General features: G+C 38.2%; 1 protein-coding gene across 4 annotated transcripts in view; it reads right to left on the reverse strand.

Moving 5' to 3' along the window:
- The window catches only part of FOCAD (focadhesin), a 326,170-nt gene that overhangs the window by 219,700 nt on the left and 89,817 nt on the right, over positions 1 to 16,653 (reverse strand). For all 4 annotated transcript variants that reach the window (XM_067041424.1, XM_059072504.2, XM_067041423.1 and 1 more), the window contains exons 9-10: positions 9,094 to 9,181; positions 5,478 to 5,680 (exon numbers count right to left, since the gene is read on the reverse strand). In XM_067041424.1, coding sequence (XP_066897525.1) covers positions 5,478 to 5,680; positions 9,094 to 9,181 — 291 coding nt within the window. The remainder of the gene's footprint in view (positions 1 to 5,477; positions 5,681 to 9,093; positions 9,182 to 16,653) is intronic.

Raw genomic sequence — 16,653 nt, forward strand, 5'->3', positions numbered from 1 at the left:
ATGTGACACATATATACAGTGGAATATTACTCAGCCATTATAAAGAATGAAATAATGCCATTTGCAGCAACATGGACAGACCTAGATATTGTCAAACTGAGTGAAGTAATTCAGGCAGAGAAAGAGAAATATCGTATGATATTGCTTACATGTGGAATCTAAAAAGAAATGATACAAATGAACTTATACAAAACAGAAACAGACTCACAGACTTAGAGAACGAATTTATGGTTACTAGCGGGGAAAGGTGGGGGGAAGGGATAGTTAGGGAGTTTGGGATTGACATGTACACCCTGCTATATTTAAAATGGATAACCAACAAGGACCTACTGTATAGCACAAGAAACTCTGCTCAATATTATGTAATAACCTAAAATGGGAAAAAAATTTGAAAAAGGATACATGTATATGTATAACTGACACTTTGCTGTACACCTGAAACTATCACGACATTGTTAATCAACTATAATTGATTTAACAAGATTTAATTCCTTTTAACTTCCAACCAAAAGCTTTTAAGAAACCAGTTTACTTCAACTTACTATTGATTTACTGTTTCCCTGTAAATCTGAAAGGCTGTTATTAACTCCCAAGTTCAGCACAAAGATGATAAATTACTGTTCGGCAAAAAAAAAAACTCAAAAAACAAAGTGGAGGCAATAGAGTATAGGCAAATCTAAACTCTATTTGTCGAACAGACAAAATCTGAATCTCAGTCCTACCATCCACTACCTGTATAATGAGGGGAAGTTAATTAACCTCCCTAATTTCAATTTCTTCACTTGTAAAATGAGTATTATAAGATTATCATCAAGGAAATGCAAATCAAAACCACAACAAAATAGCACTTCACACCCACTAGCATGGTTATAATAAAAAAGACAGGCAATAACAAGTGTTGGCAAGGATGTAGAGAAACTGGCACCTTCATACACTGCTAGTGGTAATGTAAAATGGTGCAGTTGCTTTGGAAAAGTCTGGTGGCTCCTCAAATGATCAAACATGGAGTTACCATATGGTATAGCAATTCCACTCCTAGGTATCTACCCAAGAAAAATGAAAACCTATGTCCACACAAAAACTTGTATAGGAGTGTTCATAACAGCATTATTCACAACAGCCAAAAAATTAAAGTAACCCAAATGTTCAACAGATGAATGGAAAAATAAAACGTGGTATCTCCATACAATGGAATATTATTTGGGAGTGGTTTCTTTTCGGAGTAATAAAAGGGTTCTAAAATTGATGTGGTGTTGTGTACACAACTCTGCAAATATACTAAAAGCCATTGAGTTGTGTACTTTAAATGAGTAAAGCGTATGTATGAGAATTTTATCTCAATAAATCTATTTTAAAAAATAACCAGCCTCGGGCTTCCCTGGTGGCGCAGTGGTTGAGAATCCGCCTGCCGATGCAGGGGATGCAGGTTCGTGCCCCGGTCCGGGAAGATCCCACATGCCGCGGAGCGGCTGGGCCCGTGAGCCATGGCCGCTGAGCCTGTGCGTCCGGAGCCTGCGCGTCCGGAGCCTGCGCGTCCGGAGCCTGTGCTGTGCAACGGGAGAGGCCACAACAGTGAGAGGCCCGCGTACCACAAAAAAAAAAAAAAAAAAAAAAAAAAAAAAAAAAAAAATAACCAGCCTCCCACTGCAAGACCCTTGGCAAGTTACCTATCTTCTCTATGCCTCAGTTAACTCTTGGATAAAATTAGACCAAAAATATTAGCTACCTCAAAGAGTCTGAGATAAAATCAAATGACTTAATATATGGCAAAGCACTTAAAATGGAGCCTGAACATAAGACATGATTAATAAACAGCACCATGAAGCAGGGGCTTTGTTGCCCATCTGGCCAGGGGCCGGAGAGCTTCAACCATTAGTCCAAGGCCACACAGCTAGAAATGGCAAAACAAAACTATTTCAAAGTTACTGTGAGAAATGAGTTGACCCATATAACTCCTTACACAGAGCATGTGCTCAATAAATGTTAACTTTAGCTATAAATAGGACAACAACAATCTATTGCAAATTTTGATTTTTTTAAGAGACAAATATTCAAAATGCTTTCTGCTTACTATATACTACTTCAAAGCAACTGTGAATGAAACCTACTAGGCACTGCTTTATTCCAAGGTAATAAAGTTCACAGTACTTTATTTAAGTTTGAATAAAGTACATTATCAAAAAATACCAACGAATAAATGTATGACAAATCCTAGCTCAGTCACACTGTCTCTAAATCTTTCTGTTGACTAAAACAGTTCTCCAGAGCTGAATCTTGCCCTACTATATAATTGTAGGAATTTAGCTTTTAAGTCTCTTTCCCACTTTATTTCACCCATCCATGGCTGCCAGGGGCACGCAGGAGACCCCAGCAGTTGGCTTCCTGTGACCCAGCTCTGGCCTATGGCACTCCCAGCACACTTCACCAGCTAGCAGGCCATAACTACCATCTTTCCAACAAGCTGTGATATCAGCTTTGAGCGGGGATATCCATTTAGTTCCATCCTTGCGTACTCTCCCTCAGTCCTAGAAGTAGTAACTGCTCCCTACATTTGTTATTGCAATATTCCTTAGAGCCTCCTTTACAGCTTTCAATAATTAAACACCTTTTACTAGTTAACAATTTTTCGTATTAAGTTTTCCTTTGTTCAAATTATCAGTGTGGTTTCTCTCTCCTAACTAGACCCTGACTCATACACTGGTGCTTTCTCCACCCTCCCCCCAACTTTCTTTGGGGTAGGGGGCAGCAAGATTTTAAGGACTTTAGAGTTTACAAGAAGTGTTTGATTTTTTTCACCTAGGAGAACACAAATAGGTGGTTTTAAATATCACATTTAACAGCTACAAAGGGAACCTGTTTTTCATACACCATAAATAAATAAATAAATAAAAGCTTATTATTTTAAAGAGATGAATGGCTGGCTTGATACCTTTTTTAATTCTTAGAAATGGGGACAAGTTAAAATATGTTTTATTTCATGGTTATCAACATTTCAGAAATGGATAGGTAATAGAAAACTACATGGTACAGTATATTTACCCTTGGTTTCATTTATCAGAAGAATTGTACTTCTGAAGAAATGCTTTATTTCTAAACCAAACACTCTTAAGTCGGAGTCACCAATTTAAAAATAAATAATAAAAATATAAACAACAAAAATCTGTGATTTTAAACAAAGTCTTTCTGTAATAAATCATTTGTATTCGTATCAGAAGCACACATTCCTCATTGAACAGAAATTTCTTGAATGTCTACTATGCGGTCAACAATAGGTCAGGTGTGGAGGATGCAAAGACAAATAAGCTAGGGTGTTACCTATTTCTTTAAGTATGTGGAAAATAGAGTATTCAGTTTAACAACTGCTAAAGTATTTTTAATTTTCCCATCTATAATCAGCTGAAAAAGATAATGCAGAAAACACCTAGTGTGGAAAAAATAACAAAAGTTCAACAATTGTTGCAATTTAAATATTAACATGCTTAGAAAATAAAGGCAAAGTGTGAAAAGGGCCAAGATTCCTTCCCTCAGTGAGCTCACAGCATAGTCAAAGGTACAAATATGCACCCCCTAAATTAAGACACAATACAACTGAGTAATGCTAAAAGTATTTGGATGTAAAGGAAAGAGTAATGAATTCTGACTCAGGGAGGCTGAGAACACTTGGCTGGGTCTTGAAGAATGAGTAGATCAGGCAAAGGAGACAAAAGAGCATCCTGTGCAAAAGCAAAGATTCAAGAAGAGACTCGGAGGTTTGGGGCAAGTTAAATTTACAGGTATGTTTGGAATCTAGAGTCTGGACGGACGGACGGGTGCAGAAGAAAAGCCAACAGTAAACTGTGGCTTAAATTATTTTAAAGGGTGATCATATATCCACTCAAAGCCTCAAGAAAGCAGCACACTAGCACCAGGAGGTATTTATACCCTAATAGCATTCCTTCCTCCTCCCTCTTCACCAGCTGCTGAAGAGAAAAATCCAGCTATTAGTGCTGATGAATAAGATTCACTCACACCTGAACAAATAGTAAGCTGAGTACTTACACATTAGATTTAGGGTGATCCTCAGTACATATCACTCATGATTTAAAGGAACACAACTCTCAGACATAGTGCCCTGTCCCTACCCCCATTCAGAATCCAAGTATTGTTCTCTATGGGCAAACCAAGAGGGAAGGTAAAAGGCTATTAGAAATTTTTGGCCACAGTGTGTAGTCCTGTTAGAGCAGATGCAAGAACTTCCTTCTCTCTCTTTTTTTTTTTTTTTTTTTTGCGGTACGCGGGCCTCTCACCGTTGTGGCCTCTCTCGTTGCGGAGCACAGGCTCCGGACTCGCAGGCTCAGCGGCCATGGCTCACGGGGCCCAGCCGCTCCACGGCATGTGGGATCTTCCCAGACCGGGGCATGAACCCATGTCCCCTGCATCGGCAGGCGGACTCTCAACCACTGTGCCACCAGGGAAGCCCGAAGAACTTCCTTCTCTTAATGCAAATCAATTACCTATTTCAAGTTTTAAAGTTTTAGTCAAACAATTAGGATTGAGGAAACTAGCATACATTCAATTTGCCTGTAGGCTACTTTCTGCTGTATGATCAAACAAGGAACAGGACCAGCAATCCCTAACAATGCCTGGATTTTTGCCGCCAGAACATTTAATGATACATTATTAGAGGTATCTCTGCTTTTGCAGACAGAACAACAGAGGCACTAGCTTGCATTTATGTAATGCCTCTCTCTCTGGCAACTTAAGATGCTTCACCAGTTTTATCTTCTTTAATCCTCATTCAATCCCCATAAAAGTCATAGCTGCGAATAATACTACATTTTATCAAAGGCAAAACTCAAGTACCAAAAAAGAAAAAGTCTGAGGAATATAGGCCTAGAACCCAGCCACTAACCAGACACTGACAATACTTTACATTATTCTAACAGAACAGTGAGACTGACAAAGCAGAGCGGGGTAAGAAGCCCGCAGGCAGGGATAGGAATGGAGTGTGACAGCAGAGTAGGGCCACATACAGGACGCATCAAAAGCTTCTTAGTTCTTACAGATCCCAGAACTTCCAGACAATTCAGATTCCCCACCATGGATTGTGGCAGGTCTAGCAATAAGCTGCACTAATTGACAGTGATGACAAAAAAGGGCTCCATGCTCAGAAATGTTGGAGAAGCACTAGGTTAAATAGAACTAGCTCCTTTTCTGCAGGATTCCTCAGTACCTTTAACTACTAATGTACACTGGCAACTCAACAAGCAAAAAAGATTACACAGCATTTCTAAAACTTACACAGCCGGACTACCGCCCCCTCACAGTCCAGAAGAATATACTAACATCTACACCAGTGCCTGACAGAATGGTAAAGTTCAATGACAGAATTTAAACCCAGACAGATACATCATTAGGAGGTGAGATTATCAGCAGTGACTTAAACCCCACATTACCAATTAACCTTTATGTAAGAGAAACAAGGACGAACTCATTACCTTTTGGTGGTCATCTCTGTAGCACTCCTGCTGTACCATTTCTAAAAGGTTTAGAGCCAACTGCTGCCTAGATGGTCCTTCTTCATCTGGGGATATACAGTCTTTCAAGGCAGTAGAAGATAATATCTGCAGAACTGGCATCACTAGCAGCAAGGAGGACTTTGGGATTTTCTGACCCTCAGCAGAAGAGAGAAGCTTCAGAGCTAGTTATCAAAACAACAATTTCCAGTTTTTAAAATTAATACTACAGTCAAATAAAATGCTATTTTGTTTAAGAGTAATATGCAAAAAGTTTTCTTGCCCCTTTACAACTGGGTCAGACACATAACTAAGATGATAAACCTTATCCTTTTAGAAATACAAAGAACAAAACAATTAACTCTTAGCTAAAATAAGCTGTTAATGTATATAATTGAAAACTTGATGATACTCTTAGAGATAATGCATATCATATTTCAAAAAGTAAAATCAACTCTTTTTTAGGTCAATGTGAATTCCTTTAAAATTCAACTTTTGCCTTTATGTCCTGTCAGATCCTCTGCCCTCAACAGAACCAAGAGACCACAGAGCTCCTGATCTGTGGATAACAAGATCAACATGTGTGCTTCTCTTACAAACCCAGCTGAGAATTGTATCAAGAGATGCAGAAGTAAACAAGGTGAAGTAGGGCTGTCCTTCAGCTGTAACTGCTAAGAAGCAAATCAGCAGTCTCAAAGTCCATAACCAGCATAACAATCCAATGCATTTTTATATTATTGTTTTTAACATGGAAACTCAACTTAAAAATCAGAAACATACACACACGTACAATCACTTACTTACATGTATAGTCTCCCTTAGACTATGAACAGAATGAATTAAAGAATAAATATACTTTCTTTTCAGTTATTGAATGAATGCTGATTTACTGAAAGATGTTATCTGTAGGCTGCAGAGCAAGATTATTAAAGTAATCAACTAACTTCCCCACTACACTAAAAAAATTCTATAAACCTTAAATCACATCAGTGAATTACCAGTACTATATATATATATTTTTTATTTTTATTTTTTGGCAGTGCCACACAGCATACAGGATCTTAGTTCCCTGGCCAGGGATGGAAACCACACTCCCTACAGTGGAAGCATGAAGTCTTAACCACTGGACCACCAGGGAAGTCCAACATTATATTTTAAATCACTTGGAAGTCAAACCTGAACATGGCATGAAATACAAACCCCTGCTGCTCTGACACTACTAATTTACATTTTTTGCCTAAATGTTAGTCTTAATCCATAATTGTCAGTTAATGAAAATCCATTATCTTTAACAAAACATGAAATTCATATAATACAAACATTTCTATATTCTTTACTATGGATCTTCCAGGCATTTTTATAAATTGCTATTTACAATCAAGGCCAGTGTTAATAATTAAGAAGCATTACATTGTATCAGTGCTGTGCATTTTTAAAATTTGAAATAACAAATATTCTCTTGGTTATCCTATTTCTTTGAACACTCTTTCCCAATCTACTAAACAATAGTTTTTCATTACTTTTCAACATGACATACTGGCTCAATATTTTTCAGTATGGTTTATTCAATCTATCTAAAGTAACTTCAAATCAGAGACACTGGTTTACAGAAGAAAAAGTCTTCTATCCAACAAATAATAAAAGTATTGGAGTGTTTGATCCTGTATCAGCCTATCATACATTAGCCACAGTAAAGGACTATAGCTTCAGAATTAGGAATGTGGTTTCTCTGTGGCTTTGAATTTTTTTTTTTGGTCAAAAAACAAAATCCATTTAAATGAAATATCCAGAAGAGACACACTTAGAGACAGAAAGCACATTAGTGTTTTGGGGCCCTGAGGGTGGGAACAAGGATTAACTGTAAATGGGCACAAGAAATTTGGAGGCAGGGCGTTGATGCAAATGTTCTAAAACTAGACTGTGGTGCTGGTTGCACAACTCTAAATTTACTTTAAAAAGCACGTCATTGTACACTTAAAAATGGTGAACTGCACGTTAAATAAATTTACCTCAATAAAGCTGTTTTTAAAAAATGGGGGGCTTCCCTGGTGGCGCAGTGGTTGAGAATCCGCCTGCCAATGCAGGGGACGCGGGTTCGTGCCCGGGTCCGGGAAGATCCCACGTGCCGCGGGGCGGCTGGGCCCGTGAGCCATGGCCGCTGAGCCTGCGCGTCCGGAGCCTGTGCTCCGCAACGGGAGAGGCCACAACAGTGAGAGGCCCGCGTACCACAAAAAAAAAAAAAAAAAAAAAATGGTGAACTGCACGTTAAATAAATTTACCTCAATAAAGCTGTTTTTAAAAAATGGGGGGCTTCCCTGGTGGCGCAGTGGTTGAGAATCCGCCTGCCAATGCAGGGGACACAGGTTCGTGCCCCGGTCTGGGAAGATTCCATATGCCCCGGAGCGGCTGGGCCTGTGAGCCATGGCCGCTGAGCCTGCGCGTCCGGAGCCTGTGCTCCGCAGCGGGAGAGGCCACAGCTGTGAGATGCCTGCGTACCGCAAAAAAATAAAAAATAAAAAATAACAAAACTATGGCTGTCAGAATTAACTGGCCTGGAAAATTATACCTATAGGAGGATATCGTGCGTACTGCTATAAGGTTAAAAAAGGCAAAAGCAGTTCAGAAAGGGCCTAGGGAGGAGGGTACAAAGAGCATAGGGCCAATAAGCAAAAGCAGGGTAGGAATCAAAGTGATTAAAACAGCCAAGGGTCCCCTCCATGTGCTAAAGCCATTTCCAAGACAGACTGTAAATGAAAGAGCAATTCCCCCTCAAAATCATGAATTAAAATGCCCAGAAGAGTGAGCTGCACAATCGGTATTTACCTCAAGCACCTTTTTAAAATGAAAGTGGCAGTGTATCAATATATCATGGCATCATAACATATACATCATAATTTAGACAAGATCCTACATTACTACATGGATTATGGTGGCCCAACTAAAGCGAGGCAACATTAATGCAAAAGCCACATTTGAAAAGTGTGACTTGTTTGCCAATCTGCCAGACCTGGCACCTTGATTCTTTACCACATTATTCACAAACAGAACTTCTTTTGCCTCCCTTTAGCCCCATTCCTCACTTTTCTTTAAGTCAATACTGGATAGTCAGAAGAATGTTATCTTTCATTTGTTCTAGGCAGGTTAATAGAATAATCATACATTAAGTCTCATTCAATGTGGTACCAGTTTTGAATAGTACAGGTATATAGAGTTTTAAAAACAAATGCAAATGCTAAACACTTATTTTCCTTCAAGGGTTTTATGCTATTGATTCTGTTTGCTATACAAGTGTGAATAAGTTGGCATGCCCTTCAAAATATTTACCAATGTCACTGCTATATGATTTAGATCATAATGTCCAAACGAACAGCTGAGATACTTGGTAAATTATGGTATATGGAACCTTGCACAAAACACCTTTTTGGATAAGAAAAAGAAAGTTCTATTTGATAATGACTAAACAGAAAAATTCCAGAATGGACACTCAAAGTATACAGGACTTTTTTTCTACAGCACAGCAAGAAATGTAGTTCAAGTGACTCCTGCCAATACTTGTGTTACACTTACGTTTTACTCTTGTGAGTGTATTTTTATTTACCTAGACTTAAGATTGGCTTCTGCTGACTTGCCGGAGTCTGTAATAGTAGTAAAGCTATTCCAATTATGACTGGTTCAACAGGAAAATCCTAAAAAAAAGTAAAGAGTTGAAGAAGTTTCCAGAGCCAAGACTTTATAACATGTATCCAGGAAGAGTAAATTTAACATGAAATATTATAAACCTATCATACAAAATTATTTACAGTAAGCCTGCTGTATTAAAGGAAAAACTGTTGAAGGCCACAGCAGTCACATATAAATTCAAAATGTTATATCTGGCCATAAAGCAATAAACTATAAACCAAATTAATTCAGAGGACAAACTTGTAGTCTTCAAAACAGTCAATCTTTGCAAACCACTGAACACTCCCTGAAATACTTAAGAATATTTCATTTCTGGAAAGTAGCTCAGTTGTCTGCTTACCTAATACAGACATGATTCATCTATACAACTTACATAATAAATTATACTTAACAAATTTTAATAAATCTTGTTATTATAATAAAAGAAACAGTACCAGAGAAGCAGAGATTACCTTTAAATTACAGTAATTTATTAAGTATATTTAAATATAGCAAAGCCATAACGATAGAAACTTAAAGTCATTAATTTTACCAAGTAAAATGAAATGAAAAAGAAAAAAAGGATATGTACATTAAGTTCTTATAAGTAAAATGCAAGTGGCATAAGACAGTACTTGAAGTTTCTAAATAAAGAAAATTATAACGTATTACGGAACTAAAGAAGAAAGGCCTAGCACACTTTGCTAAAATTATTTCATTCTGAAATTTACAGAAGTACCTGCAGAGCAGAAATACCTGTGAATCATGAGGACAGGCAAAAAATAAAAATTTTTTAAAAAACACAAAAATTAAAAAAAGAAAATGTGAGGTAGAGTCATGTGTTAAAGACTCGAGAGAAAACAACTTAGTCTGACACACTCAGAAGTTACAATTTTGGACATGCTATCAACTCTGGGACAAATTAATAAATGTATATCTACATCTTAGTTATACCATCTGAAAGTGAAATTAAACTGCAAAATCTTCTAATGTGCTCGTTTATGGACTTTTAACAACTAGCAAAAGAAGAAAATGTATGGATTTTTTTAATGGAATATATTCCAATTTGTGTCTTGGGGCCTATATGTGTTCACTGTTTTGAAATATAGTTGAGAATAATGAAGCAACTGTTATCTATTTGAGGACAACAAATGCATTTTGAAACCAATATATTTCCAGTATACACCATCACACCATTCTTTCCCATTTTGCTCAACTGCATTTAAATTCTGCATGTTCATTTAAAAAAAAAAAAACAACCAAATAAGCAAAATTTAGTAAGGTCATTTACATTTCAAATTTACTAGCTACCAAGAGGATCACAGACAAATCAAAGTATTACTTGTACTAATGCTATCATTGGCTTTTTCACACAGGCTATCACTGGAAGGGCCACAAAGTAGCTTCTCAGGGTTCTGAAATGCACTAGCATTTTAAAGGAATGGAACTTAAAGGTATGAAGGCATAAATGAAAATAACATCCTCCAGGAAGAGTGAGACTGGCCTGTTCAGAACAGAGGGTGAAAGGAAAATAACTAAGGATCAAGACACCAAAAATAAGGAAAAGTAATGGTAAATGATTAAACCAGATGATCTTAAATTGCTTACAATTCTGAGAGGTTACAAGATTTTTGTGTGATTGACTGATTTTTAATGAACACCTGAGAATGGTATGATTTAATGAGCTCTTTTAAGAAAAGCCTGTGTTGGACATCTCGTATGCTACTTCAAATACTATAGCTATTGCTGTAGTGACTCTTGCTTCCTGTCCCAGGCCACTGAGAGATCCAGAAGTACAGGGAAGTTAAAGCCCCATAGGCTTGACAAATTGGCAATAGAAGCCCAGGGACAAATGCTTCCCCCTTTATTCTGCATCCTTCTGGCAGGTTCTGAGACATATTCCATAACACTTCTCAGCATTTCTGTGATATTGAGCAACTGATTGCTTATAGCAGTGGCCAACTTGATAATACTTGCACTGTCTCTCTCATCTTTAATATTTCACTCTTCTTGTCTCTCTCCCACCTGCTTCTTGAGATCACACCTGCAAATGAACTCCTGTTGCATAAGCCTTTGCATTTGTGGAAACCCAGGCTCTGCTTTTGCCTTCAGGGAAATTTAGGGTCTACTTCTGAGGGAACAAAGGCTAACTTAGAGCCTATCTGAAAAAGTAAAGAAATGACTTTATACTGGACCACAGATGTCACAGGAGTCTTAAGGACAGCAAACCCTTGGAGTCCACACTACATCAGAGGTACATCAGAGGTATCTGAAGCAGACACAACAAAGAAGGCAGCCCAGCTCACACAATCCCATGTCATGGCTTTTCTACCTACACTGTCCTCTGCTCAGAGGTGACTGATCCAAGCTGGGCCAATCAGATCATTTTTCCTAGGAATCTGACAACGTAAACTGAGATACACAGTGAAGAAAGGTGGGTGGGATTGAATCATCTGATAGCAATGTGTTATGGAACAGGGGTCCCCAGCCTTACTAAAGCTGGGACGTATAGCGCTCTTCACTTTGAGAGCTACCTAGTCTCCTCACAATCAATATCATTTTCTGTTAAGAGTGCATATGTTTCGGGACTTCGCTGGTGGCACAGTGGTTAAGAATCCGCCTGCCATGCAAAGGACAAGGGTTCCATCCCTGGCCTGGGAATATCCCACATGCCGTGGAGCAACTAAGCCTGTGCGCCATGACTACTGAAGCCCGTGCGCCTAGAGCCCATGCTCTGCAACAAGAGAAGTCACTGCAATGAAAAGCCCGTGCACTGCAACGAAGTGTAGCCCCCGCTCACTGCAACTAGAGAAAGCCCACGTGCAGCAACAAAGACCTAATGTAGCCAAAAAATTAAAAGTAAATAAATAAATAAATTTATAGAAAATAATAGTACATATGTTTTGCTTGAAATGGAAAGCACCTTAAGTGATCGTTTAAATAAGACTAAAAATAGTTCAACTAAGACCAAATAAACTGAAACTAAAGTAGCCTAAGAAACACATCCATTTCCAGTGTGCAATGAAATAAATCCAATATAAAAGTAGAAAAAGAACAAGGGGGAAAAGAAAAGTTAATGTAATATTTGAATTGAATATCTAGCTGATAAACTCAGTGATACAGGAATACAGGTATAGCCTCTAAATAAGATTGATTTATTCTACTTCATTTTGTTTCAAATTAAAGGGTATATAGACCTAAAGGATATATGTTTGCAAATTAATTTTCTTAGGCTTTTTTTTTTACACCTCAGAAACACTGGGACAGAGTTGGGGGACAGGAAGTTTTATAACACAAGTATTTTAACAGTTTTACATATTTTTTACTTCTAAAATTGTTAAAATATTGGGCAGAAGGAAGACACAATATAAATATGACCTTCTCCCACAGATACTATTTCATTGCTCTAAATAAAAGTATTCTGTAATTCTACATTAAAATCAGTAATATTTTTGGGACAGCCCTGGTGGTGCAGTGATTAAGAATCTGACTGCCAATGCAGGGGGCATGGGTTCAATCCCTGGTCCAGGAAGATCCCACATGCCGCAGAGGAACTAAGCTCATGCCACAACTACTGAGCCTGAGCTCTAGAGCCGGCGCACCACAACTACTGAAGTCCACGTGGCTAGAGCCCGTGCTCCACAGCAAGAGAAGCCACCACAATGAGAAGGCCTCACACCGCAATGAAGAGCAGCCCCCGCTCACCACAACTAGAGAAAGCCTTAACGCAGCGACAAAGACCCAATACAGCCAAAAATAAAAATCAATAATATTTTTAAAGTTGGACTCAAGAGCCAACTTAAAAAGATTCCTACTGGCCAAAAACAGGAGAATTTGAATTTTAATGTGGACGTTATCTGTAAGAAATTGAATTGCATCAAATATGTTTAAATCTATAAGTTCACAATACTTTTAGAAACTAGTAAGTAAAGGGAAAGTGTCAAGCATTTATCCTAACTTTTCTATATAAACTCTACCACTGGATAACCAAATAGTAGATAGAACCAAATACTTCTTTTAATAGAAGTATTCCAGCTAATAAATGAAGAAGAATAGATAGAATGAGACCCATCATTTCTTTAACTCCTAATGAATTAATGGAACTAGGCACTGAGCATCAACAGCGACCAACGTCATAAAAAGAAGAACAACATATATTATGTGCTTCTTGATGAAAGAACACACCATTCCCTGTAGTCTTAGAAATGAAAAACAAAACAGAACAAAAACCTGAATCTGATCAAGCCACTATAGCCAACTACCTATTAACTGGGAAATATGTCAAAGTGAGCCACAAGGTTCAATCAGCAGATTCCAAGATGTACAAAACTCCATAGCTCACATAAGCCTTTCCACATGTAAACAAACTGCTAGTAAGAAAAGAGGTAGGGAAAGGAATGGAAGGAGACCATCTTTAGTGTAAAAGATACCTAAAAGATAGATCACACATGCACACACCAAAACTGTATTATGATATGTACAGATACACACATAGGTGGTAAAACTATAGAGAAACGTAAAGAAGCTACTACTACTATAGAAGTCAGGATAGTCAGGGGAGAAAGGAGATTGTGATTAGGACTGGGCTCCTGGAAAACTTCTGGGGTGGCCAGAAAAGTTCTGTTTCTTGCTCTGTTTGATGCTTACAAGGATGTTTGCCTTACATGCAAAAAAAAAAAAAAAATTATGAAAATTATTTGAGGGTACTAGTTTAAAATGTAGATGCCTGGGCCCCACACAGCCCTGCTAATTCAATACCTCTAGGGGTAGGCCCTAGGCATTTGCTTTTTTTTTCTCAGAATCAATTTTATTTATTTATTTATTTAGGTTGTGTTGGATCTTCATTGCTGCGCGCAGACCTTCTCTAGTTGCAGCAAGAGGGGCCTACGCTTCGTTGCAGTGAGCAGACTTCTCATTCCAGTGGCTTCTCTTGTTGCGGAGCACGGGCTCTAGGTGCGCGGGCCCCAGTAGTTATGGAGCACGAGCTTAATTACTCCACGGCATGTGGGATCTTCCCGGACCAGGACTCAAACCGGTGTTCCCTGCATTGGCAGGAGGATTCTAAACCACTGTGCCACCAGGGAAGTCCTGCATTTTTAATAAAATCTGCCTAGTGATTTTTATGCACTCTATTCTGAACAATTTGACTGGAATATAAACATCACAGATCTTGTCTGTTTCACGCTAACTGCTACAGCAAAGTGTTTGCTGTAAAAATCTGTCTACTACTCACATAAATCTACACAAACACAAAGGAACATTATGGGATTTACCTGTTAAGTACATTACATTTATGGGTAAAACAGGCAATTCCAAGTAATTTAACTATATAATATCATCTATATAATATTTTCTATATATTATTTATCTATAAATATTATATATCCATATTTTCTATATACTTTTGTATTGTTGGTATAATATATATCAATATATTATCTATTAGAGCTATATCTAAGAGGTATAGCTACATACAACTGATATAAATAAACATCTGAATAGGAATGACTATTATTTTATTATATTAATTATATAATTTATAACATATATATTACCATATATTACGTGTTACTACATTACTATTATATCTAATAGATAATATGCATTATATTTTTAATATTACTATATATATTACTGTTATACTAGAATATATATACAATATTAATATAACACAAATATATCATTATATAATATTATATATAAAGTCCCAGCACCCATCAAACCATGCTAGTCACAAAACTGACAAAAGATTACTTGAGCTTTCCTCGGCTCCCACCTCCCACCAAAATCTACACTCACTTTCTCTGTTTCCTCAGTTACCATTCACTCCCTTATTCCAATTTGGTTCCTATCACCATCACTCTGTTGAAACTGCTTCCTCTAATATGAGCAATAAATTTCTACTTGCTGGATCCTAAGGGGACTTTCTATCCCGTACTTAAATCCTCCCCCCAGGACACTGTTGACCATTCCCCTTTTTGAGATATTCCTTCCCTTGATTTTCATGTCTGAGACAGATGACACGGGACGGTGTATCTCAAAAGGGGGAATGGTCATCTGTCTCTTCTGCTTGTTATACAATCCTTCTAGCTGTACTTTCTCAGACTTCTCTTTATCAGTACACTCCAAATATTAACAGCCCCTGGAATTCTATCCCAAGCCCTGTCATGAAGTCCACGGTTAAAACTTCCACCCCAAAGCAGAAATCTATTTACAAGTCTGTACCTTTAGCCTAGGCTTCTATCCTGAATTCTAAAACCATATATCCATCTGTGACCCATGCATACCTCAAACCAAGCATATCTAAAACTAAGTTTATCATCTTCCCTTCAGCATCGGCTACCATTTCTCAAGTGAATGGCACCATCCAGTTGCCCAAAATAGAAAGCTGAGACTCTACCAAGGACCTTCTCCTTGACCATGTAATCAACCACAAAGCCCTATTGATTTAATGTCCTATATTTCTCTTTTCCTGTTCTAATTTCCCTAATTAGCCCCTGCCATGGACTGAGATCTCCCCTACCAAAATACATACTTAGAAGCCCTAAGTGCCAACTAACTGTATTTGGGGTAAGGAAGTAATTAGTTAAATGAGATCATAAGGGTGGGGCCTTAAAACAAAAGGATTAGTGTTCTTATAAGAAGAAACAATAGAGACCTCATTCTTGCTCTCTCTCTGCTTTGTGAGGACACAGTGAGAGAGCAGCCTTCTTCAAGCCAGGAAGAGAGAGAGCCCTTACTAGGAATCAAATTGGGCAGCACCCTCATCTTGGACTTCCTAGTCTTCAGAACTGTGAGATATAAATTTCTGTTGTTTAAGCCACTCAGTCTGTGATATTTTGTTAAGGCAGCCCTAGCAGTCTAAGATATCCCTCCTCACTTCCTGCCCTATTAGTGTCGCTCTGCTCTAAACCCTCCTCCACTCTCCCACCAGAATTATCTTCCACACACAAAAATATGAGGGCACCTCTTTGCTAAAAGGTCTTCCATAGCATGCCACTGCCTAGAAGACAAGATGTAAGCTCACTTGTGTGGTATGGAAGACCCTTCATGATAGGCCCAGCCTTATCTCTTACACCTTAATCCTTTGGCAACACTCAACACTTTCTTTCTGAACAAGCCATGCCTGCCTGATCGCTCATGTTTCTGTGCCTGGGCACATGCTGTTCCAGCAGCTGGAATGCCTTCCCAGCCTCTGGTTTGTACCAAGCAAACTCCTACTAAGACTTCCTCAAATCTGAACTCATGCCCTACCTCCCTTAAGTTGTGCTCCCATTGTACTTTAAATATACCCCCATACAAGCAACTTACCTTATTGTACTACAATTATTTGCATGTTTGTAAGCCCCTTGAGGTCACAGAATGGCCTTTTCATCTAAGTACAAGTGGCCCTTGAATAACACATGGGTTTGAACTGCACAGGTCCACTTGTACATGGATTTTTGTCGATAGAGACGTACTACAGTACTACACAATCAGCAATTGGTTGAATCAACGG

Source organism: Kogia breviceps, chromosome 8 (genome assembly GCF_026419965.1).
Source record: "Kogia breviceps isolate mKogBre1 chromosome 8, mKogBre1 haplotype 1, whole genome shotgun sequence".
Taxonomy (NCBI): Eukaryota; Metazoa; Chordata; class Mammalia; order Artiodactyla; family Physeteridae; genus Kogia; species Kogia breviceps.